This window comes from Rhynchophorus ferrugineus, unplaced genomic scaffold (genome assembly GCF_030347505.1).
Source record: "Rhynchophorus ferrugineus isolate W39M unplaced genomic scaffold, kcgeb_rfMv2 rfM9, whole genome shotgun sequence".
In the NCBI taxonomy this organism is placed as follows: Eukaryota; Metazoa; Arthropoda; class Insecta; order Coleoptera; family Curculionidae; genus Rhynchophorus; species Rhynchophorus ferrugineus.
In genome coordinates, this window is record NW_027472588.1 from 28852844 (window position 1) to 28877912 (window position 25069).

The 25069-nt window shown below is 31.6% G+C and overlaps 5 protein-coding genes across 10 annotated transcripts; 1 reads left to right on the forward strand and 4 right to left on the reverse strand.

The window, feature by feature from the left end:
- Positions 1-1720: 1720 nt before the first annotated feature.
- Positions 1721-11179, reverse strand: LOC143202600 (acyl-coenzyme A thioesterase 10, mitochondrial). Its single transcript, XM_076414229.1, has 5 exons — positions 11020-11179; positions 10747-10898; positions 7035-7280; positions 6852-6967; positions 1721-2709 (listed from the first exon to the last, which is right to left on the reverse strand). The coding sequence occupies exons 1-5, from the start codon at positions 11070-11072 to the stop codon at positions 1870-1872; spliced, it is 1407 nt and encodes a 468-aa protein (XP_076270344.1). The 5' UTR covers positions 11073-11179; the 3' UTR covers positions 1721-1869.
- Positions 10549-14205, forward strand: LOC143202602 (dolichyldiphosphatase 1). The gene is made up of 6 exons (XM_076414232.1): positions 10549-10649; positions 11621-11937; positions 12020-12120; positions 12170-12348; positions 12407-12634; positions 12691-14205. Exons 2-6 carry the CDS (start codon positions 11829-11831, stop codon positions 12818-12820), a joined length of 747 nt encoding a protein of 248 aa, XP_076270347.1. The 5' UTR covers positions 10549-10649; positions 11621-11828; the 3' UTR covers positions 12821-14205.
- On the reverse strand, positions 14146-15967 carry LOC143202603 (uncharacterized). 3 transcript variants are annotated; one of them, XM_076414234.1, is made up of 5 exons: positions 15697-15967; positions 15530-15628; positions 14513-14617; positions 14397-14452; positions 14146-14345 (listed from the first exon to the last, which is right to left on the reverse strand). In XM_076414234.1, exons 1-5 carry the CDS (start codon positions 15830-15832, stop codon positions 14220-14222), a joined length of 522 nt encoding a protein of 173 aa, XP_076270349.1. In that variant the 5' UTR covers positions 15833-15967; the 3' UTR covers positions 14146-14219. The 3 variants fall into 3 exon arrangements, with proteins under 3 accessions (XP_076270349.1, XP_076270351.1, XP_076270348.1); XM_076414236.1 differs by lacking the exon at positions 14397-14452; XM_076414233.1 differs by having other exon boundaries at positions 14397-14617.
- Positions 15948-20963, reverse strand: EndoB (SH3 domain containing GRB2 like, endophilin-B). 4 transcript variants are annotated; one of them, XR_013007199.1, is made up of 8 exons: positions 20777-20963; positions 20494-20713; positions 20230-20443; positions 20114-20177; positions 19924-19962; positions 19634-19824; positions 17832-18240; positions 15948-16754 (listed from the first exon to the last, which is right to left on the reverse strand). XR_013007199.1 is itself a non-coding variant. In XM_076414230.1 (8 exons), exons 1-8 carry the CDS (start codon positions 20837-20839, stop codon positions 16653-16655), a joined length of 1029 nt encoding a protein of 342 aa, XP_076270345.1. In that variant the 5' UTR covers positions 20840-20955; the 3' UTR covers positions 15948-16652. The 4 variants fall into 4 exon arrangements, 2 of the variants coding, with proteins under 2 accessions (XP_076270345.1, XP_076270346.1); XM_076414230.1 differs by having other exon boundaries at positions 17832-17967; positions 20777-20955; XR_013007200.1 differs by lacking the exon at positions 19924-19962 and having other exon boundaries at positions 20777-20960.
- A 1619-nt stretch (positions 20964-22582) lies between these two features.
- Positions 22583-25032, reverse strand: Vps52 (Vacuolar protein sorting 52). The gene is made up of 4 exons (XM_076414237.1): positions 23963-25032; positions 23734-23889; positions 23440-23679; positions 22583-23276 (listed from the first exon to the last, which is right to left on the reverse strand). The coding sequence occupies exons 1-4, from the start codon at positions 24935-24937 to the stop codon at positions 22647-22649; spliced, it is 2001 nt and encodes a 666-aa protein (XP_076270352.1). The 5' UTR covers positions 24938-25032; the 3' UTR covers positions 22583-22646.
- Positions 25033-25069: the final 37 nt, after the last annotated feature.

Genomic DNA, 25069 nt, shown 5'->3' on the forward strand with positions numbered 1-25069 from the left:
TTTGTTTGATATGATAATATTTAGACCATATTTCGTTTGATTTCTTTCAGTTTCAAACTCGAATCTTAGTTCTTTGGCAGACTTTTTTTATTGTTGCCTGAGTGCTTGTCCTCTGCTCTTTTAGACCATGTTTGGACACCAAATTCAGCTCTGCTTGAGGATAGTGTACTAATAGGTAGTGTTTTAGCGCTTAATTTTATTTAGATCTTATTTCATTTAATGTACGATCTAAAATAATTCCTAGATATTTCGGTTTGTTTTATTTATATTCCGTTGAATAGCGATTTTAACTTTTTTATCAACCAGTTGTTCAAATGCAAATATCGTGGATTAAATATCGCGTTTGGTAGGATTGAAAAGGAAATAATTATTAAATATTGAGCTGATTGATATTGAGCTCTTGGAACCTAGATAATGCATTGATTCATCTGTCTACTAACAACAGCTAACGGGATTAAAGCAAGTCATTAAAAAAGGCTAGGATTCGTCAGTAGAAAAGGCATTGTCTTCCATGTCGCGATGGACACTAGACCACACACATCTTTATTTTTTTAAATCTTTAGTTAGCATAATATTTAGATTTTTTAGCTGAAGACATCTTGTCAGGTCGCTAATACTAAAGAACGTTTGCCTGATATGGTAAAGAGAGCGTATGGCTATAGATGCTTCACCTTAGATAACCACCGTAAGCGAACCATATTCAATATAGACGACCTCATCTTTTAGAAAGTATTCATGCATTAGTTTGTAATGACCAATTCTGAATTGGGCTGAAACTAACGTAACTGAAACTGTCTGTTAATATTTCTTTGTATCTGGACTCTGAGAGAAGACTCATAGTTTATACCATCACCATAGTTTATTATTCCCCATCAAACCCCAATTTAATAAATATTGTTCAATAATCACTGGATCTTGTCTCCATGCATCTTGCCCTTGGATCTTTAAAACCGAATCTGGATACCACAGTAAAGAGCAATCAATCATAAAGTTATCCCCTATTTAATTTATGTAGTCCAGTCAATTTTTCTTTGATATTATTTTATTTAAGGTATGATCTGGGTAATATTTTGATTTTGAAGCCGATTTCAGTAATTGTAAATCAGATCATTTCTGAACTTAATTTACTTTTTGTATATTTTTGGGAACTTTTAGTGAAAGTATTGGAGGGGTATTTTCAGGTGGTTATTATAAGCATTAAGAAAATTCTAAGTCAACTCGTTTGCAGATGTTGTGAAATATGGTCCTTTGTGCTTAGTTTTAATACTTGTTATAATGAGATAAACTGGTCTAGAATGAATTAGTATGAAAAGAAACCACCCTACTTCTCAAAGCAGGTGAGCATAGTGACCTAAACTTAACATATTTATATAAGAAGGGGCAGCTGCTGTATATCTTTTGTGTATTAGTCCTCCATATAACTAGAATCTTGTCCCGTTCTCTGCAAAAATGTCTTAATGATGTATAAAGCTGGCTGTAAAAATGGCTTGTGAAAATCACTTGGTTGAGTTTTTCGCTGAGAAGTTATACAGTGACGAGGATATGATTTTGTGATAAACAAAAAGTCATAAGTAATTAATTAATTAAAATGTATACTATTTATACTGATATATCAGTGCTTTAGATCTGAAATCTTATATTGGAACTTTGGGAATTATATGCACGAAAAATTACTAGATAGTTTTATGAATGCTATACACTTTAAAATAAAAAAATCATATATTGCTGTAAGTATAATTTATTACCCAATTGACACCACATAATGGAAGTTATATTAGTACACGTAATATGAAATACTGACCGTAACATTTAAATAAACACTATATTAAAAACAAATAAATAATAGTAAATAAATAGTTAGTATGTCTATCACAGCTTAGGTTTAATTTTCCCTGTAATTGGAATGTTTGATATACTATTGAAGAAGCGTCTTCGTCCGTCCACGTACAACATAGCTTCGTGATACGTAACCGGAACTACCTCGGGTACTATATCGGGGGCCTCCAAGGTGAGATGGAAGGAGTTGGTCGTAGACGATTTACCCGTAACGGGGTTGTACACTTCGACGACCACCAAATTCTGTATGTAGTTCTTGTACGAGAACACTACGGAAGCGTGCATCCTAATCAACGAATTAACAGCTATCGGTTGCTTGAAAGATATGTCGCTGACGTGCTTAGTCCTCGGCCTGTACTTGCAATGCATGTATCCCAAAATCCAGCTCAGTTCAGTGGCGTGACGCATGATGAAACCGCCGAAAACCGTGTTGTGCAGGTTGCGGTCTTCGGGCTGGGCCAGGACCACGTTCGAAATACAACTGTCCTTCATCCAAACGCTCCCGTAAGGCAACGAGTGCACCACGCCAGCCACATTATTCGGATCCGCCATCTTCGTGTAAATACCGTGGATTATTTTCTGTTCTTCGTCGCTGGGTATCTTCTTGGTGACCAAGGTGGTGTCGATGTCGAGTCTTCGCTTTTTCCTCTGTTCGCCTCCGGATAAAATGTGTCGCTCCCTCTCGTTCGCTGGTTCTATGGCGTTGACCGGCGTGGCGTACGAGTTCGTCGGATCACGAGCAGCCAATAGAAACAAGGCTCTGGTTATCCTTTGCCATTCTCCGTCCTCGAACTGTTCCAACCATACGACCACTTCCAGAGTAGACCGTCCGCACCAGCTCACGTGTCCAGATATTTTAATATCCTTATTAGGCTGCGAAAAGAAAATATGTTCATAAAATCGATGTTAAAATGTTATAAAACAAGCTAAGCGTGAATTTATTAGCGATTAGAACATTAAATCCTTGGTCAAGAGAGTACACAGTTGGTTCCACTTTGAAGTGTGAGGTGTGAAGTTTGTCGTCACTAATGGTTTAACACGTCAATTGAAAAGTACCTGGCCTGACACATAGATGGCGCGACTAGAATTAGTTTTTAGTTCAAATGATGCATGTATGAATTTGACAGCTCATGGATCATTAATTTGTAAATTATAGCATTTTGAGTGAAGCAACTTTTGTAATTGTGAAAAAGATGGATAAAAATTAATTTCGCGTGTTGATAAAATATTGCTTTTTGAAGGGAAAAATTACAGTTGAAGCAAAATTTTGGCTTAATGCCGAGTTTCGGGACACTGCCTCAGGAAAACCAATCATCAAAGATTGGTATGCTAAGCTTAGGCGTGGTGAAATAAGCACCGAAGACGGTGAACGCGGTGGACGCTCAAAGGAGGTTGTTACCGACGAAAACATTTAAAAAATCCACAAATTGATTTTGAATGACCGTAAATTGAAAGTTAATTAAATAGCGGACACTCTATAGATATCAACTGAACTTGTACATCATATCATTCACGAATATTCGTTTATGAGAAAGCTCCGTGCAAAGTGGGTGCCGCGCGAGCTTACTTTTAACCAAAAACAACGACGTGTTGATGATTCGGAGCAGTCTTTGAAGATGATCAAGCGTAATAAACCTGAGGTTTTGCGTCGATATGTGACAATGGATGAAACATGGCTCTATCATTTCACTCCGAAGTCCAATCTCTGAGTCATCCGAGTAAACTGCACACCATAAATCCGCTCCAAAGCGCGGGAAAACGCAACAGTCGGCTGGCAAGGTTATGGCGTCTGTATTTTGGGATGCACATGGAATAATTTTCATTGACTACCTTGAAAAAGGAAGGACCATCAACAAGGACTATTGCATAGCGTTATTGGACCGTTGAAAGGACGAAATCGCCGAAAAATGGCCGCATTTGAAGAAAAAGAACGTGCTGCTTCACCAAGACAATGCACCGCGTCACAAGTCAGTAAAACGATGGCAAAAATCTATGAATTGGGCTCATAGATCTCAAAAGACTGGTCGCTAGGAAGAAATTTTGGTCGAATGAAGAGGTGATCGCTGAAACTGGAGCCTATTTTGAAGAAATGGAGAAATCGTACTACAAAAATGGCATCGAAAAGTTGGAGGGTCGCTATAATCAGTGTATCACCCTTGAAGGGAATTACGTTGAATAAGAAAAACTAATTTTGCCAAGAAAAAGTGTTTTACTATGATAGGCCGGGAACTTTTCAATCGACCTGTTATAGGTTATAATTAATAAGTTTTATTGTGAATAAAGTCGTTTTTAAATTTGTCAGTTTTTATCTTAAAATCTAGAAGAAAATACGCAACAACTTTCAAGGAAAGCATTAATTAAGATAATCACCCTAAAAAATGCTTCATTGAGGCTGAAGTAATTATGATTCCTAAACCTGGGAAGCCACCTCATAAAATAGCGTCATACCGGCCAATATCGATCTCTTGATTTCTTGACTGACTGTAGTATCTGAAGGTCTCGATGTAGGTAATCAGTCTTATAGAATTTGGGTGCGCCCACAGGCTCAGGGCTTTGTTCTGAAAAATTTATATTTTATTTATGTTACTCTTTGCAGAACATCCCCATAATCGAACTCCGTATGTCCTTATAGGTTTCAGTATTTACTTATATAATAGCAATTAATTATGTACTGATAATTGTGATTTTCTTCCAATTAACCAGTAAATTTTTCCTTATTTCAATTTCACTTCTTTTCTTTTCTTCTTTATATGTTCCTTCCAGCGAAGTTTTGCATCAAGATTCATTCCGAGATATTTAGCGTTGTTGCTATATGGAATGATAGTATTATTTAATGTTATTGGTGCTTGCACGGTGTGTTTATAGGTGAACTGCACATGTGGAGAAGCTTGTGTCCAATTATTTATATTGACGCTTGCCTGTTGTAATTTTCGTGATGCTTCTATCAATTCCGACAGTTATAATCGCATCATCAGCAAATGTAGCCATCGTAATATTCTCCAATTGTGGTATATCAAAAGTGTATATAAAGCATTGGTCCCAGTACACTTCCTTGTGGTACACCTGCTTTAGCTTCTTTTATTGTAAGAGTAAGCTTCTTCTTGTTTGACTCTAAACATTCTGGTTGTAATGTACGATTTCAATAGTTCGGTGTGTTGTTTTGGTAGCATTTTCTGTAATTTATGAACAAGGCCTTCATGCCAAACCTTATAGAAGGCTTGTGCTACGTTTAAGAATATAGCTAAGCATACTTTTTTACTTTCTTAGGCTTTTCCAATAACATCTGTTATTCTGTGGACCTGGTCAATTGTTGAATGCTTGTTAATAAACCCAAACTGGTGTGTTGGTATTAGGTTTTTTCTCTCTATGATTGGTTTTATTCTTTTCAACAGGAGTTTTTCAAAAACCTTAGATATTACTGGCAGCAGTGATATAGGTCTATAAGCTTTTATTTCGTTTAGTGATTTCCCAGGTTTTGGGATTATTATAATTTCCGCCATCTTTCAAATGCCTGGGATATGTTTTACTATAAATGCTGTATTTCCTAAATGCTGTTCCTTTAAATGTACTCTTAAAATACTAAAGATAATAATTTTAAAAAAATGAAAGGTCGCTTATGTATGAAATATAACATCGTTCAAATATACGCCACAACTTCTCACAATGAGATGCTGAATTGAAAACCCTATATTTAATTTACTGTCTGTTAATAATAGAAAGTAGTAAGCGCCTTTAAAGTTTTTTTATTCGCGAATACTTTTTTTCTGGCCCACCCTATTTGTATTAGATGCTTATATCCATTCTAACCGTTATTTCATGTTTAAAAGACCTTTATTGAAAAACATAAATATATATTTAATAACACAATACATATTCATCAAAATATTCTATCATTTTCTATAATTTTTTTCCATCTTTCTGGCAACATGGCGATGCCATGTCGAAAGAACGATGTTGGTTTGGCAATGTTGTTGGTCAATCATTGAACTGTTTTCACATTATTTCAACATTTAGAGGCCGAGTGTCGGCTATACCACGCTACATCGATCTGAACAAGCTGTAATCAGAAGGTACTACGTCTGGTGAATAAGTTGGGTGCGGCAGAAGTTCTCAACTCTCGCAATGCATAGCCGAGAGTTGTCATGCAAGAGTATGACTTGGGAACTGTTACTCGCTATTGCTGGTCTTTTTGGCAACAGTACGTTGTTTGAATTTGTTTATTGACGTTGATAGACATTTGCAATAAAATATTCATTAAGTTTTAGCAACCCGTAATACACTTTATCTTGTTTATCTCACCATATGCACAGCAAGACTTCATGACCATGAATATTCCGCTTCAATGTTGATGTAGATGACTCTTCGGTGTTAACCCGTAACTTTTTACTCTTATTTTCGTCTAGTAATCAATGGAACCAAAGAAGGGAATTTTAGTATCTTTCTCATAGCATGTAAGCGTTTGAAAATAGTTGATGCATTAACTGTTAAGCTGTCGAAAAGTTCTCTGAGAGTGTGAGCTGAGTTTTCGTCCAATCAGTCTTGCTCTAGGTGGTACTTTGTCATTTAGGACAACATCGTTACTTGTAGATCATTAAGAGCAAAACCGACAATGGCTATATGACGTAGGAGCATGGCCACAGGTTTCTAAAAGTGTCGGATGGCCCACTAGCCAGCAGGTTTCTTCAGATCGAACAACAAAAGTAATAAATATCGAAAATGTAATTTTCGAGCGTTTCATGTCTATGTTATGTAATATGGTCCAGATTATCCAGCCAGATGGAAAACATATTTTTTTAACTACTTGACTTGTGAATGAGTGAGACGGGTTGGTCTGTTTTTACCCTCAATGTCGATTTGTATCGCCGTTCAACTAGTCGTCTCTTGTTTCCTTGAATAAATCAATCTTTAAGTGAAATAACAGATTTTTTGTTTAAAACCCTCGAATTTAAGAATTGTTTACATGCTGATTAAAACACATGCAAGTACCTCATTTTTACAAACATTGTTATACTCACTTTGGGTTGATAATCGGTAAAATCGATTCGATCTACTAATACTGTAACCAGCGTTTGTGGAAATAGAGCGTCCTTTGGCAATTTGGGGTTGTAAATGTGCTTCCTAGCAACAATTACTGTAAATTTATTAGAATTGTATTAATTTTATTTAAAAAATATTGCTTCCGAAATAGATAAACATACCAGCAAATATATCCATGTCTTCTAACAATCGTCCAAGTCTAACTGATCCAAGGAATGTGGTGTACTTTTCTTGCAGTCCTACATTATTGGCCAGTGGAATTACTGCTGCGATGTAACTGTCTTGCATCGATCTCTTCGGTAATTCTTCTTGACTTTTTGGTAAATTGTCCGCAAGCTGCAGTCGATTTGTCAGTACAGGTTTAAAAGCGTGATCAACACCCATATCTCTGGCCAATTGTAATTTTACTATATAAAAGAAAAATACTTAACTGAAATCTAAGAAAAAACAATCACATAATTCCAAATCTGGTAAGTAAGCTCTGCTTTTATCTAACTACCGAGATCAACAAAAGAAATCATCGTAAAAATGCACAATAAGTGCTATATCTATATATTTCCCAACGGTGGTTCAAAAACACATTCGAATACTACTTTCAACGTAATTTAAAATATTTTGAGCATCGTTTCATTGTTACAGATGAGATTTGGTTTCAACGGTTTCAATTAATTAAAATGTGAAGCTAATGTACCAATATTTTGACTCTGAAAGGAATTAGTACTTGGCCAACAAGCTGTTATTATTAGTTTTTTTGTAAATCCTAGAGAAATTTTGTTCGTGGATTACATCCAAACTAGTAAAACAATAAACTTAGAATATATCAATAGCCTTTTAAACTAACAATATTCAAAAATTTATAGAAAAAAAAAACAGTTTGAAGAAGAAAATATATAATATCAGCTCATCAACGTAAAAGATCGTTGATAAAAACAATGAATTAATTATGAATTGTTTCAACATCCATAAAGATTATTTGCAAACTAAAACACGTTCTGTTTTTTATAAATCTCTCTGATGGGGCACAAACCCAATTAATTAATGATGATCTCATCATGATACATGTATCTTGATATAGTATCAACTTGCATCATAGTCTTCAATGCAGCAATATTTTCGGGGTTAACAAGAATTTACTCTGTACTACCAAATTTCAACCGTGTTGAAATTCTTTGTTCCACCTATAAAATCTATATGATCATAATAAAAGGTTTCTAAGTTCCGATTCCTCACTGTCTCCAAAAGTTCTCTTGTGACAATTTCATATTTTCGATAACAGATATACAGATGGCTCAGTAACTTATTTCCTAAACACCATTCACTTAAATTTTAGGCACTAGGTTGACTTGGACAAATAAAAGACTACATTATTTAATTAAAAACCATTTGTTTTGTAGAGTAAACTAGATTCCTCTAGTTTCAATTATTGCATTAAACTTATTTTTTTGTTCTGGCCTAAAACCAGGCGGTGGAATGCATGACGCATACTTAGTCGTGGAGACTTGCCCTGGAGTGACAAGTTGGACCGGGTGGCCTCTGGGCTTACCAATACACTAAACCGAAACCGCCGCATAATTGACCCTTGTGGGTCTCTACTGCTATTGCATTAAATTTGGAGATATGGCACCCGCCGAGCGGGCAGCCGTTGTTGGGCACGAGGACTCGGCCAAAAAAACAGATAGTGAAACTAACTATAGATTCGTGAACTTGAGTTAACACACGACTAGATGCTGTCGCATGGGGGCAAAAATTTTTGAATGCAGCGACGGATGGAGTCATTTCATCCTGGAAAAGGGGAGGTTAGTTGCTTGATTGAAGTCTGCTACAAGGGCAGATCAGAGAAGATAGAAGTTTTGCTGTCCCTGAACCTTTATGGATTGCTTTCTGGATTTCTCCCAAAAACTTGACAGTTTACTTTACCCTAGCGCGAAAGTACTGTACCGTAATAAACTAATTTTTGTTCCATCGGATCCTCCGTGCGTTTATTTGCGTTATTGCGTTAAGTTTCAACTCTATACTAACTCATTTTGACGTGTTTTTAAGATGTCAAACAAACGTGGACTGTTTTTCGCGCCATCGATCATTTCAAAGGTCAGCCTCCAGGAAGTGAAATAAAGTACACCGTCAACACTTTCCACCACAGTCATCGGTATTAAACCAACCGACTGGCGAGTGACCAACTTAGATATCATCCCAGAAGATTTCCGGTCTTACCTGGTTAGTGGCACGACTGGGATTATTTTCCTTATAGGATTTTGCGCTATTGCCTTACAAGCAATCACAAACAAAAATGTACAACCATACCACAGCAGGATTTGAACAGCAAGACCGCAACAGTAGGACTGTCCCCTCTTCTTGACCACCGCGCCAACCAAGCCGGCAGTAACATATTATATTCGATATTGCATTCTACACGAATTCCCAGAAGTAAAACATGATCCCAAAGAACGGGAATCAAATTTGTGGTGTTCTTGGTGCCAACGTTTTCATTTTAAACGTTTTAGTAGGGATTTCGATCTTAGTGACCAGAAGGGCCTTGGAGAGCCTCTATAGATTGAAGATGCGAATTTGCAAACATGGTCTCGCATATTTGGTCGTCTTAAGTCATGTGGCATCTACTGCCTCCTCAATTACGATTACCTCAGTTACTCCGAATTACAAATTACGAAGGCATATGATATGAATTTACTCCCATACTAATTTTTATCGAAATCAATTCAGAAGTTAGAGCTTGAAGAACTATGCTTTAGTGTACCGTATGGATGTTGAAAAAACGTCGATATATCGATATTTTTTTCGGCGGCCGATACCGCCAGTGTACTGTTATTTAATATAGTTTCATGTTCGCACCAGTATATTTTTACCACGATTAGTAGTCCCTAACATCTAAAAATCCCTATGAGAAATCCAATTTCTAAGAATTTGTGTAACGAAAAACTCAAAAATCTGATATGCCATGAAAACCCCATATAAAAGTCATAGAAAATGGTCAATATTTCCAAAATTAAGTTTTCCTTCTATTTTTTTTTAATTCCAAATACATTTGTTCAAAATCTATAAAAGTTTAACTCAACGAGGTTTGTTATTTCACAACAGAAAAATTGAATTTCGGACAATGATAAAATATGTATTTTTGAGAACAAATAACAAAAGATAAGATTAAAACGGAGCGCGAATGTTGTACTTTTATGTATTTATTCCAACGTTTGAAACATGCAGTAGTACTTGATCGTAGAAACGTAAAGTAAAAAACAGTGTTGTAGACGGCTTCAGGTTATAATTGTTGATAAGACATGTATTTACAATGCCGTTAGACAACTCATCCTTACTTAAATCGTCACCATATTTCATCATGATTTTTCAGTACACGCCATAAACTACTTTTCTACATACAATACATTACATTAATAATAATATAAAAATAGAACTAATACATTTCTAAATCCTTCAGGAACTCAAGGTATCCCAATACACGGATATTTCAGAACAAAATGTTTCAATACATTGTTAAATACATAAGTTAATCGAAATCAAGTTCACAGAAAGCTTATAACAGAATTAATTAAGATGACATTTTAAAAATTGTTAAAAATCTACTGAGCACTAAATAGTTAAAATGATATTCCAAAAATTCTTAGATTCAATCTAAAATTATTTATTAAATGTAAATGTCTATAGAATCGTACAGACCAAAACTGGCTGCATACTATTTGTTCAAAATAATTATGTGTTTAAAATGAAAAAAAAATCTAATATTGAATGTTGATTTGTATAAATGGGTAAGTTTATTAGATGTAAATTATATATGTTACATAGTAACACATTTTTAACAGCCAATTGTACCTCTATTATATGTTCTTTAAACACGTTACTTACAATCAGCTAAAGTGTCCTTAATAGTGGTGTGTTTTCCATTTGAAGTTGTCCCATCACCACTATTGGCAGTAAAGAAATAACCCCTTGGTATATCATTATCTATCAAATTCATTACGCTTCTTCTTGGAGTTAACACTAATGGGTTGAAGGAACTAAAACATCATTTAATTAATTATTTATTTATAGTTGAAACCGAACAAAGGTCAATAATGATATAAACATCAATAATATATTTTTTCGAACAGTATATATATTGGATAGTATAAAACTTACTTTTTAAGTATTAATTGATAATTTCTCTTTGAGAAGATCCTGCGCACTGCCATTATGATTTATTATTTGTTCTAATCACCAGCTAAGTTACTGAAGGAAATTTCGTCTTGCACTTGTCATCATCGCCCCTAAACTTCAAACTGAACGTGAAAAAATCTGTTTGACAAATTTATCATTTTAAAAATCATTTAAATTTAATGAATGAACTTTGGACTTATTCTAAGAAATACTCCGGCCAAAGAGCATTTTCCTTAAATCTTTTTTTATATACATTTTTAATATATATAATATTTTAAATTTGAAATTATTTTTTTATTAAGCAATTTTTATCATCTATATTTTATAATTAAACAATATTATATTTTATAAACATTATGTTATTATTTAAATAAATATAAAATTAGAATGTAAAGAAAAAAAATTAATTTAAATTACTAAATTTAAGAACATAGTATTGTAATATAATACAAACAAAAACAATAACAATAATAATACATGTTATTGTTTACAAAATTTATTTAAATTAACACCATTGAATCACAAATCAACAATATATTTGTTTCTTTTATGATTCGATTAACACATTCATCTTCTGTCATAGAGGGTCAGCTGTTTCCGACAGATAGATCGACAGCGTGGTAAAGTGAGACGGCCATCCTACGAGTTCGCGTATATTTTTCATCAATGTTTTGAAGTTTCTATAAGTTGAACAAAGAATTTTATGAAGAATTCATGAATAGACTATATAGAAACAACCTTATAAACATTTAGTAAAATTCCTTGTGGTTTCTTTCAAGAAAAAATGCAAGATGGAAATTGAAACATCCGCCAGATTAGCAAATACTCTTTCAAATTCGGAAAATAATGATATAACCAAATGGGTGCCTCTTTCTTTAACATTAGTAGAATATCCTAAAGGTGAGCAACTAAATAAAATAATTGGTATTGTTTTATCATTTTTCTCCGTCCAGAAATTGTTATTTGCTCTTAATATTTTTAGGTGATATCATTGGTAAATTTTTAGCATTTATTAGTTTAGCACCATTTGGTATTGGTGCAGGTTTTGTAGCTTTGATATTATTTAGAAGGGATTTGCATACGGTAAGTTCAGATATATCATACTTACCAAAACTACAAATATATTTTTTAGATAACATTTTTTTTGGGAACACTTTGTTCTGAATTTCTTAACTATATACTAAAACATTTGATATGTGATAAAAGACCCATACGTAGAGAAGATATTTTTGTAGAATATGGAATGCCATCATCTCATGCTCAATTTGTATCATTTTTTGCAACATACATTATGTATTTTGTATTTATTAGGTAATGTTCTGAAAATGTATGAAATATACTATTTATATATTATTTGCTAAATTTGTAGGCTTCACCATATGAATAATAATACAATTATAGAGAATATTTCAAAATTTTTAATAATATCATCGTCCATGATAGTAGCTGTACTAGTTTGTATTAGTAGAGTGTATTTACAATATCACACCTGGTCCCAAGTATTATGGGGTGTAATTGTAGGCTTCATCTTTGCAACTTTTTGGTTTGCATTAACTTCCTTAGTATTTACTCCATTGTTTCCACAAGTGGTTAGCTGGTAAGCAATTTAAAAAGAATTACTAAGTTTTGTATTTATCTACCAAATTTTTACAGGAAAATTTCAGAAATTTTAATGATAAGAGATACAACACTAATTCCAAATGTATTGTGGTTTGAATACACAAATACTAGGCAAGAGGCTAGAGCAAGAAGTAGAAAGCTGGTCAGCATGAAGTCACAATGACATTTACTGGATGATAGTTTCAATTTCACATTACCAAGAGGAGTGGTCAGATGTCTAAGGATTTTGCTTCCCTGGAGAAGAAAGTTTTAACACCATCAATAAGAGAAATAAGAAACGACTGAGAAATTGAAACTAGTTAAGTATTAGGTAATAAATCATTGTAACTTTGTACTGCTCTCAGTGGACAGTGGATTTTGTATGATTTTGTACGTACATTAGAGGCTGAATTTTATACCTTTGTTATTAATTTTTTAATCATACTTTATATGTATCCTCATTTCTTCAAATTTTCATGTTGCAAGTGAATTTGTTTATATGAGTGAAAGGTGAAATCTATCAATTACATAGTTTTATTGTATTATCTGGATATTCCAGATTTCTTTTTCATGTATTGTATTTCAGATTAGGTTCTACCGAGAAAATATTTAAGCTACTTAAATAATTTTGTTCTTTGGAAGTATTTTTTACATGACAAATGATACATTTGAAGTAGTTAAAAGTTGTAATAACTCTACTACTATTTTTATACTTTGTTTTTTATTAATAGAGGAAATGGTTGTTATTCTAGTGATAATTTAGTTGATTAATTATAATTTAATACTGATATTTTTAAGTATAAAAATACATCCAATGTAATTTTATACATAGGGATAATTAATAAAAATCAGTTCAGCAACAAAAGAACTTAAAAATAATTTTCTTTAGAATTAAATTTATATATTTTTATTTTAAAACTGTTGTGTTGATGCTCCAAATTGCATCTTAATTCATTCCCATGTTTGATGTACATTTTGGTAATTTATTTCCTGTGTTGGTTACCACTGAAGCTGATTTGTTTGCAGTTCTTGTTTGATAAAAAGGAACATTTTCTGCGATGATATAAATACCAGGGTAACTAAAGTCTGAAGAGTTCTTTATTGTTTAAGAGAAAATAATACCAGAATGGATGGGATTAATTTTGTTGCTTTTTGTGCCAAAGAAGAATGCACATTTATCATCTCATATATTATGACAATTTATTTATTTTGTAGAGCATAGAGTTTTGAGCAAAAATTGATTACATAATTTAGGTATTGACAAACTGAAAGCGCACAAATGATATCATTTTATTTTCAACAAAAAGGCTACCACAGATGAGTACTTGTTCATCCAAAAAGATAAACTCTAAGTTTACCTTTTGTGATTGATTTTTGTGCTAAGGATTTTTTTGTTATTTAAGAAAGAAGTGTGATTCAAAAGTAGTCGATTTAGAATGCATTCTTTAGTATGTTTTTCATTATTATCCCATCAACTGTGGCAGCTGCAATAATAAATAAGATAAAAGATATTCTTAAATAAACATGTAATTTTTTAAATGTTAATAAAGTAAGTCTTTCATATATATACATATATGTTTTATTTACAAATCAGTCTCTTCATCGCTAATATCAGTAGGCTCTGAACTTAAAGTAGATCGTGGACTTGTCCATGCTATTTGTTCATATGACATATTCTCTGGAAATTCTTCTATTGGCGCTAATGTATGCTGCAACGAATTAATGTTAATCCTATAAATAATAGTCTAAGATATCAAAACCTTATTTTTAAATAACTCTTGATTTTTTCTTAGTAAAGGAAATTCAGCTTTCTTGCCTACTAACAGTTTAGTTAGCTCACTTGTTGACATTTGTTTTGTAATATTCAAATTCATACCTTCTTGTTTTAATTCAGGGAACATTATCAAAAGTGGTGTAGTCTCATTGCATTTTGAACCAAATTCTATAACTTGCAACTCTTCTTCACTCTCTGGAGGGTAGTCTGTATAAAAAATGTTATTTTACAATCATATTGTTTTAATTACGGTATCAATGCACAGCATACTTGAAATTATAAAAATATATAGACCATTCTGGAGATTTTATCTTTCTACATTTGCTTTTATGTTCCAAAAATTAAAGAGTTTTTATGACATATAGTCACTCCAGAGCTATTATTGATAACCTTAGTTGAAACATAAAGCGAAACGCCATTAAAAAGCTTAATGTTTGATGTAACAATTTTTAAGGTTTATATCGGATATGCCCCTGACTTAACACCCTCTGATGTTTGTTTCCATTCAATATGAAACATTTACCAGAATAAGCGCATCAAAGAAGGATCATCGGATAAAATTGTGATAAAAATGATATTATCTAAAAAAGAAAATTATTATATAAGCTATTAAAAATTACTTATCGACATATAGTTATTATATGTAAAATGAATTACTGGATAGAAAGCTAATAGACATATTATTACATTTTATGATACTATACAGATAAGCAAGCACTTCTATATATCAAATGTATTATTTTTTACTTATATTAGTATTCTTGAAGTTAGAAGGTCCCTTATATTGCTACGTTAAAATTATCAATAATCCGTCATCCATTATATTTTGTAACTCTTCCTTAAACATCTATTTACAAAAATGTTAAAAGTTAAAATCAAAGTTTGACAAAGTGTCAAAGTGATTTAATTGGAAAATTTGGGAATAATATTATCATCATTGCATTTGGTTCAATCTCCGCATAATTCTGAATGGCCTTTCCACCCTACAATGCGCCCAACAAGTATGAAAGAAAGAATAAAATGTGTATAGTAATCGGAATAAAATTAGGGCCTGTGTGATACGTATATAAGAACCCGCTTATCTTAAAGTTGCTAAAGCTTAAATCTAAGAATATTTACCTGATTGAGTATCTATCGACTTCAATGGTTTTACAAATTTGATCGCATTGTATACGGACATTTCATCTGAAGAACTTGAAAGATCGTTTTTCCCCTTATCTAAAAAATTATTAAAGGATAAAAATCAGCACAAATAAGTATCGCGCTAGACATTATCCCATAATTACCTATAACCTTTTGTGGATGATTAGGTGTTTCAGTTCTAGTTGAACTTGCTATAGCAGTGTCATCTTTTGAAGTACCACTATGTGGTATTTTTGTTATGACGTCTTTCTTTGTTTTTTCGTTTATTTCGTCGCTCATAATTTTATCACATTTCTGTTAAGTAGTATGGGAAGGTACCCATTTTAAAAATGTTGTCACATTGACTGACAATTATAACGAATTCTCAAACAGGAATCAAAACAGTAAAACATATGGTTGAAATATTTATTTATTTATTTGATTAACAAATTACATGATAATATATATAATTTTTAAAACGTTTATTGACTTTAATTATCAAATATGTTTTAGTTGTAGTAATCTAATAATATCAATAAACTGAGTATTAAATCAACAATATTAATAATATATACATTATACAAAAAAATATTTGGGATATATATCACTACTGCATCAATAATGAATGATGCAATTTTCAGATCTAGAGATTAGATCGAGATTACAATCACAACTTAAAAAGAATTAACAACATATGATGAATCTAATTGGAATTGATTGTGAATTAATTTTACCATTCTTTAAAGTTTAACATACAACTCTAATAAATTTTGTCTGTTGTGTAATCTTCATGTTATAAAAGCCTAAGAATTAAGTAATTAATGAGTAACAAGTAGGCGATGCGTGTCAATCGCCTGAATTGACACTTCGGTTGTCTCTATAGTCAAATTCAAGGCAATCGTATCCAAATGGCAACAACATTCATATCACTTAATAAGCAAATGCAATAAGTACAGTATAATATGTGAATATTTGGAACGTTAAGATTCTAGATAAGTTTAGGGTGCTTCTATATCCTATCAGTAAATATGCGGAAAGTGTACTATTAACCATTAACTAAAGAAGTTAATGGGCCGCAATATTATTGGAATGACTTCGACTTTTTTTTTAATGGAAATGGTTATTCTACAAGATCCACAAATGTTTTGGGAACTTTTCCAGTTTCATTGTTCCTGATACATAACATATAATCCTCATCTGGTAAGTCCTTTAATAGTACTTCCTACAAAATTAAAATTTGGTGTAATTTGTTTTATATTTTAATTAATATTATGATAATTAATAATTAATATATTAATTAACAAAAGTATTATTGTAAATATGGTATAATGTTCATGGCGAGACCCAGTTGTTAAAAAAATGGTGCATGTATTTCAAACCGTGCGCCAAAATAAGAATTTTATTATTATTTGGTGAAGATTGAAACGGTAGTGTCGCTTGTGCTGTCGATTCAATATGTTGCAACTTCTTTTCATTAACATAAAATTTAATTTCCTTGCTAAAAGTTTTGTTTTTAAACTACACGTTTCATAGTCATCAGAATCAACTTATTTTTTACTATTTATCAACAAATGAAGACAGGTTGATGTTAGATTAGTAATTGTGACGCAGTTATTTGAAGCATTCCTTGATATAGTTAATTGGGTAAAAGTATCGGAGTTCACGCTGTAAGGTCACCATGGTGAATTGAAGGTGCTTAAAGTCCCCTAGCAATGAACTAGAATTAGGAAACATTCCTGGCATAAGCATCGAAGGCCACAAAAGGCGAATCGTAGTAGTTCAATTTCTCAACCCTAGACTGTTGGAATTTGAAGATACTAAAACATGGATAACCTTTCCATACAGGCTATACCATGGCACAACGCTCTTGGCAAAAACAGTACAATTCAAATCATCAACGGCAAATTCGTGGAAGAGAGTATGAACAATAATTAACAAATAATTTAACTACAACAGTAGGTTGGCCAAACAGGGCGCCCACGTATATCCCTTTGGTCGTTCTTTTAAGGGAGAAGTGTTCCATCGCGCGACTGATGGTTTTTATTGACGGTCCTGGTCCCGATTGTTTGAAAAAAACAATCGTGTGTTAATGTCAAATTGCAAGATGTGAAGTGTAAGGTGAATAGAAATAAAAGATCCTGGAACTGATTTAATAAGTCGGCACTTCTTCCCATTACAATAAAATACGTTAAAATAAATATAATAAATAAATATATAAAAAAATAAATTAATATATATATATATATATATATATATATATATATATATATATATATATATATATTTTATCATATCTTACCTCATTGGATTTTAAGCTTAACTCTGTTGAATCTTTTGCGATATAGTCGTATAACACTCGGCCTTTACGAAAATCGTCTGTGAGAGATTCGTCTTGGAGTGTAAATATGGGAGGGTTGGAAGCACTACTGGTTAAACTACGATTACAATTAGATGTGAATAAGTACAGACATACAAATTTGAAGATTTAACAGAATAATATTGTAATGATATTTTTAGATGGTTTTCAAAAAGATACTGAAGAAATTTTTATGCGATGAAACGAAAAAAAGTGATGCTTGTCTTAAAATTTCGAATCAGTGTTTTCTGAAGTACTAATAGGCACCGATGTAAATGAATCCTCATATTTGGAGGTAATTGGTTCCAGCTCTTCACTGTTAAGGCGCAATCTGGGACTTGATCTGACAGAGCTGAAACATCCATAAATTCCAATTGTTGAATTTTCACCACTGTACCATGGACCCACTTCTTTTGCATTTTCATACGTTTATATTTAGTATTGTTTTATGATACAATACTAAATATAATTGCTACATTGCTACATTGAATTAATAAATTAATTAATATAGCAATAAATCAACATTGCATTTGTTCAATAAGTTTTGTCGCTTTATAAGAAAACAAAAATAATTTTTATTATACGAAATATTTTAATTATATTAAAAATAAAACAAAACTTCCAAATAAACTTGTTTCAATGATATTATGCAACGAATTTATGCGTATTTATTCAATTTAGTCCAAATCATTATATATAGACAATATATAATGCAGTATAGACAATAATTCGAGTTTATTGTTTAACGGTAATTCACGAACAAAATCCCTTTTACATCTGAATTGGTGCTAACATCTTCCTGCCTCTAATTTGTTTCGGAACCGAGCACCAAATTGCAAAACCCATGGTGGTAGATCTGAATCTCATGCATAACTCACAAAATCCTTCTCATCCTTCAAAAATGTTTTCCAAGCTTTATATTTGAATTCAGAATTCTGGTCATAATATTGCTCTTAGTCGAAAAAACCAACATTCCATGACTCGGAAAGGACTACTTAGGTCTACTTTTCAACCAAAGGCTCAGTTGATTTCCACAAATTTAGGTCGTCGGTGAAAAAGGCAACAAGATAACAAACCTTCTAAATCCGCTTATCTCCAGAACTAGCAGACTACCTAGTCCTAACAAGTGCTTGTAGTACAGTATATTGATCTGTATTGATTGATCAGTACAGTAAAATGAGTAGTGTTAAACATAATTATAGTTTAGTTATGACGAATGTAACGATAATAATGTGATAGTCCTAAATATTGTATACAAAACTTACTGAACAACCAATTAATAATGTTAAATGTGAGTTTATTTGATTTGCAGTGAAACTGCCTGAATATTATACAAAACTGTTACTGTAATATAATTTTTGTATTTGGTTTCTTTTATTATTTCAAATAATTTAATGTTATTTTAATATTATTGAGCACAATTTCAGAATTTGTAAGAGATATAACATTTATTTTTAATTATTTTATAACATTATCATATATAAATAAGTGAATTAAAAAAAAGAGAAAAATTGAAAATTATCTTTAAAAAAATGTTATTTTCAAGTTTTCATGTTTAATTTCTTGACTACATTATTGTTCATAAATCATGCTCCCCAAAAAATGTAATAGTCCATTTAAAATGCTCTGAAATGGATCTATGGATGTTAACTACATATTCTAATGACTGTTTTTTGTTGTATAAGCATTTTCTTAAAGTTCTATTTTATTAAATGATTCTATTCATTTTATAATAGTTATCTAACCTGGATAATTCCCTTTGTAGATCAGTCATTATTGTGGTGCACTGAGAATAAAATCTAGCCTGAGTTTCCACAAATTCATACAAACATCTTAGATGGGCTGCATGTGATGAACTTAACCCTTCTAGCAATAATTTTGTAATTTCAGTTTGTCTGTCAAATTCAGACTGAGCAATTCTGAGATCTCTTTCAGCCTGTAAAAATACATAGATTAAATTCAGATCAGTATGTGGTATTAAAACCTTAAAAATAGAATTGCTACCACTTTAGCTAGTTACTAGTTCATTAAATACCTGTTCTAGCATTATTTCTGGGGGAACATCTTCCTTTCCCTAGCCGCACAAAGCAGTTATTTTAGATATTACTCTTTTAATTATACTAATATAATTATCTAATGTTACATGTCTGTTATATATTTAATAAAACATATAAAATGTGTGTTAGTATATGTAAAAATGATTAATTATTTTAATGTGTACTTACAGTAGATTGGCCTAACATGTTTCTTGATTTCCTAACGCGATTTTTACAAGCATCCAGATCCAATCTAAAGAATATATTCATATATACATATATACTTCAAATTATTAAATATTAACCTTTTCATTTCCAAAATGCTTTGTTCTTTTAAAATTGTTTTCATTTCAGTATCAAGAAATTTTCTTAGAGGTTGTGTAAAACACATTCCAGCTGAACCAATAAAGTCTCTCTCTGTTTGACCAAGCTTTTGTTCCCATTGTCCTACTTTAATCAAAGCAGAACCATAGGTTGTCCCAGGACCAAGAGAAGTACCAGCCTCTACCATATCCAGCCCTATAATTATATTCATTTTAAATAGTGTATATTAACAACATTTTTTTTACCTAAATATTCTAAATTGCTTAATCTGGATGGACGTTGTTTTTCAATTTTTTCATATACATAATCTTCAATGCGATTTCCAGGATTGGGAATAAGTACTGCCTCAGTATTTTTGGCAATCCTTTCCGTATATTTTTTGGTGTTTTCTGCTCGTTCCCACAAACTTTCGAAATGTGCATCCAATTCCGTTTTCTCGGATTTACCCAATTTTTCTTCAGTAAACTTTAAAATGTATATATTAATAAGGAAAAAAGTTCGAATAATAAAAATAATTTAAATATTTACCTGCACTACCCTGCTAATTGCCGTTCCAGCATCTTTCACAATATTCTTGAAATTAAAATCCATAGTTGATTTAGTGCACAATAATTCTGCTTGTTTTTATTGTTTAATTTTTTGATTGAAGATAATATTGTTGACAATGACGTTCGAATTTCATCAAGAGTCATCTACTGTGAAAATGGTATATAAGTGGTGCGCAGTTCTCTGTACATGAATACATATTAAATTGCGTAGATTCATATACAAAATAAAGAGACATGTATTTGTAGATTTAAATTAATAAATTTGTAGATACATTTTTAAGGTTCAATACTTAAAATCGCGTATACAGTGGTGCGTTACGCGACCATTGCAATTTTAGTAATCTGATTTAGGTCTGCTACATTTCCAAATAATCTATCTTATATATATTTAATAACATAGAATTGATTACGAAAAATTTAGGGATTTTCTATATTCTATGTTTTTGGGAGAACATCGCATCAATATACCAGTATTCAAAAGAAGAGGATCAATACTTTGCAATGACGATATTGTACGCACCAGACGTATCATATTTTCTTTTATACTTGCACATTATATTCAGACACAGTGAAATATACGAATTTTAAATAATATAACTCATGTACATATGTATCAGACTTATCGTGGAAATGGAATTCCGTTTATGATTATACACAAAATAGGGATATTCCTTATATATTTCCTGTACAGATAAAATCACATCCGAGGCATGCGGTGCCTTCATTCGATTAAATAGTTTTTACAAGTTAGATGGTAAATGTCAATTCCTAAATGTTCTTTTACTCTAGGTGCATCTAAATCAAACTGCAACGAATTTTGCACTTCAATTAGAAGAATTAAAATATTAGATTTCATCCAGCAGGTTTCGAATGAAATTAAATGTTGTTCTCCGCATTTATTGACTTCGATAACATTATTTTCTATGATGATAAAGATAAATATCCAGTTGTCTTCTTTTGAAGACAATCGCAACCGATCAGCAACCGTAAATTCAGATTATATCATAACGAATTTTCGGTAGGATAATACCACATTTTCAATGCACGGTAATATATATATTTCGCCATTAACTGATTTCTAAGAATTCAACAACCTGGTTGTAATTTTTTGTGTCCAATCAGGATAGTTCAAAAGACGTAAACTTGATTAATTTTTAACAAATATAATTGTACAGCATTTAATCAGTTTATATTTTTGTACAGCCACCTTTGCATACAATTTTTCATCTGTTGTTTATTATTCAATTACTGATACCAAATCACTATGAGAAATCACTTACACCATTATACAGCTCGGTAAACAATTAGCTAATACCAGCAGATTAAAGGAACGCTAGATTGGTTGAAAACATCACCACTGTAAAATTTGCATGAGAATATGAAGTACTCAATCTATTTCCCGACGAAATTTGGCGAATTTTAAGTCGCCACTTAAGTGTGCATTCCTACAAGATACAACTAACTCAAGAGCTAAAGTTAATGACCATAGATAACGCTATTTGTTTGCTACCTTCATTTTGATAAGGACCCCAATTTTATTTGAAAATTATTTTAGCCACGAAGTACCAAGTGTTTTCAGCAAACTTTCAAATAAAAACATTTTTTAATACCTCCTACACAGTGTGTTTCAACCTATTTAAACATCTCATCACAATAAAACGTGTGTGTATGTATGTATATATATATATATATATATATATATATATATATATATATATATATATATATATATATATATATATAAATATGTATATATAATGGCAAAAGGAGTACAATAAAATACAAGTAAATAAAATAATTTATATTAAAACAAATAAATAACTATTTGTGGAATAAACAAAAATAATAATTTAAAAGTTAGTTTTATATTTTTTCATTTCCACCATAATATGATGGATGTTAACAAGTTGAGATCGAATGTTGGGTGCTAACAACTTGTGAAATCGATGATAGTATTGCACTAGTTGCGTAAGGGCCAGTTGCAGTAAACTTGCTCCCGTTACTAAATTGGGAAATGAAAGAAGGACTTCCCTGTTTAAATCTTCAAGAGATTTTTTCCAATTTAGCGAAAAACTTTGGACTATATCCAGCGATTTGCCCTCTAGAGCTTTTAGTTCTTTGAGTTTAGAGTGTTCAAAGTAATGCTCACATTCCTTCACATATTGAATCATCTCTCCAAAATGTGGAAACAAGATCTGTTCTGCGTATTCGCCGCTTTTTGCGGATAGTCTTGATTTGAACGTTTCAGCTTCCTTGCAATTATCCCTGGTTCTTTCCATTATGATACTAAGAATCATGTCATAATTATTGATGAGGAATATAAGTTGATCTTTGCGTTCAGTAAAAACACCTGCCATTCGAAATATAAACATTTCTACCTCTTCTTGAAGTTCAGCTAGTAAGTTATTGATCATTTCATTGGGAAAATTTTCACTGATACTGACGAGAGCTGCGCTAAATTCAGCATATCTTCTAGCAATCTAAACATCAAATTACACATTATATATTATAAATCATATTAAAAAATAAGAAACTACTTTTATACTTGTCAACTGATTTTTAATTAAAAAAATGTCTAACATTTAAGGTCTGAAGCAACAGAAATTGAAAACGATATGAGGAATATTAGATTTTAGTACTTACATAATGAGGACCTTTCTCCAAATTAAATTTCGTTACATCACAGTCTCTGATGCTGTTTATATTTAGTTTCACAATATATTCGAATCTTGGTAGTAGGCACTTTTCTAAATTATCCCAATAATCATCCAGTGCAGGAACACATCTTTTGTGACACATTATTTTATATCTTAACACCAGGTGAAAACATAAGAATATTGCTATTGAATCATAGCAACTCGAAATATATTGCTCTATATTTTTCTACAAATTATATTTTGAATAAGTACTAAATTTAATATTCTAAGTGAATGTTACCTGTAATAATGATAAAGTCTTTCCCATTATTTTGTTAAATAACTGTAAGGCTAGCTGATTTTGAACCATAAAATACTCGCTAACAAATAAATATTCTCTACAGGCATTATCAACTAAAGCATATTGAATACTCCTAAATATAGCTTCATATGAATACTATAACAAAAATATTTATTGTTTAAGTAACTATAAGTAAATATATAAATAAGAAGTTTTAAGAAGTACATACCCTATTTTTTGTTTCAGCATGCGGTACAATAATGGGAGCTTCTAGTTGTTGTGCTAGAACATCACCTCTATTACCAATAGTAAATACAGTAGCTTTATGTTTAAGGCTCTTATTAAATAAACTTCTTGTAGCAGTATCTTCTATACCCATTAAATCATCTTTAGTTGTGCTTTCGTCATACAAAAGTTTTGTGATCCTACCCTCATATGATTTAAAATATGAAAAATATATTTTACTCATAGTATCAATATATTCATTACAAATTTCTTCAGCAGTATTCCGTTCATTCATAAGCAGAAATTCATAATGACATTTGTGCTTTAACAGTGCATTTTGTGGAATCTGATAGTTAGTCATTGGTTTTCTGAATTTAGAAATTTGTTCCAGTAGATAAGTTCTTATTTTAGACATTGCTTTAATTCTCAATTTCTCAAGAACATCTTTAACATCATGACATGATTTGGTATCTTTGAAACTCTGTTCTTTAATGAAACCAATTTTGTGATTTAAAATTTGAAGTTGTGTTAAAAATTCTTTGTCTGTAACAGGTAAGTCCATTATGGCAACAATAAGAGTTTCTGGAACTGATATATCATCTATAAACTGACTCAATTGTCCTCTTATAGCCTGTCTATTGGTTAGTTCTTGGCTCATTGATATTGATTTTCGCTGTAATGTTAAAATTTCACTACTAATACTGCCTAAGTCATTTTGAAAAGCAAGTAACATATTTTCCATTCTCTCCAATATTGTATCACAAGCTGTGATCTGTGAATGTAAACTGCTTATATTTTCACTTTCCTTTATATATACTTTTATAGACTGGTTTTCTGTTGTTTTTAATTCATTTTCAATTTCTCGGGAATAGTGACGAAGATCCGTGAATGTATTTAATATATCTTGAACCACTTTATCACTGCTGGTAATACCTTGACTACTTCCTGCAACCTGTACGTACTTATTAGTATTATTCATTTTTATTGATGATTTTTATGTAAAAACACTGAAAATTTAAAAACACATACGAAAACAAATGGAATGACAAATGTCAAAACAAAACATTGAAATATCTTTAGTGTGAAAAAGAAAATAAAACGTCTCCTTGTT

Bases quoted from the DNA above. Each gene is read 5' to 3' on its own strand.
- Vps52 (XM_076414237.1), bottom strand. From the start codon at position 24,937: ATGAATAATACTAATAAGTACGTACAGGTTGCAGGAAGTAGTCAAGGT. The intron at 23,680-23,733 runs GTAACATTCACT...TATAATTTGTAG, and splicing joins AGACTTTATCATTATTACAG to AAAAATATAGAGCAATATAT. The intron at 23,277-23,439 runs GTAAGTACTAAA...TTTGATGTTTAG, and splicing joins TGGAGAAAGGTCCTCATTAT to ATTGCTAGAAGATATGCTGA.
- LOC143202602 (XM_076414232.1), top strand. From the start codon at position 11,829: ATGGAAATTGAAACATCCGCCAGATTAGCAAATACTCTTTCAAATTCG. The intron at 12,121-12,169 runs GTAAGTTCAGAT...TATATTTTTTAG, and splicing joins TTAGAAGGGATTTGCATACG to ATAACATTTTTTTTGGGAAC. The intron at 12,349-12,406 runs GTAATGTTCTGA...CTAAATTTGTAG, and splicing joins ATGTATTTTGTATTTATTAG to GCTTCACCATATGAATAATA.
- EndoB (XM_076414230.1), bottom strand. From the start codon at position 20,839: ATGGATTTTAATTTCAAGAATATTGTGAAAGATGCTGGAACGGCAATT. The intron at 20,444-20,493 runs GTAAAAAAAATG...ATATAATTATAG, and splicing joins AAGCAATTTAGAATATTTAG to GGCTGGATATGGTAGAGGCT. The intron at 19,825-19,923 runs GTATTTAATGAA...GTATTTTTACAG, and splicing joins CAGAAATAATGCTAGAACAG to GCTGAAAGAGATCTCAGAAT.
- LOC143202603 (XM_076414233.1), bottom strand. From the start codon at position 15,832: ATGAGCGACGAAATAAACGAAAAAACAAAGAAAGACGTCATAACAAAA. The intron at 14,618-15,529 runs GTAAATATTCTT...TTTTTTATACAG, and splicing joins GTCGATAGATACTCAATCAG to ACTACCCTCCAGAGAGTGAA. The intron at 14,346-14,396 runs GTTTTGATATCT...AATTCGTTGCAG, and splicing joins AAGAGTTATTTAAAAATAAG to CATACATTAGCGCCAATAGA.
- LOC143202600 (XM_076414229.1), bottom strand. From the start codon at position 11,072: ATGGCAGTGCGCAGGATCTTCTCAAAGAGAAATTATCAATTAATACTT. The intron at 10,899-11,019 runs GTAAGTTTTATA...ATGATGTTTTAG, and splicing joins TATCAATTAATACTTAAAAA to TTCCTTCAACCCATTAGTGT. The intron at 2,710-6,851 runs GTGAGTATAACA...TTCTTTTCGCAG, and splicing joins TTACCGATTATCAACCCAAA to CCTAATAAGGATATTAAAAT.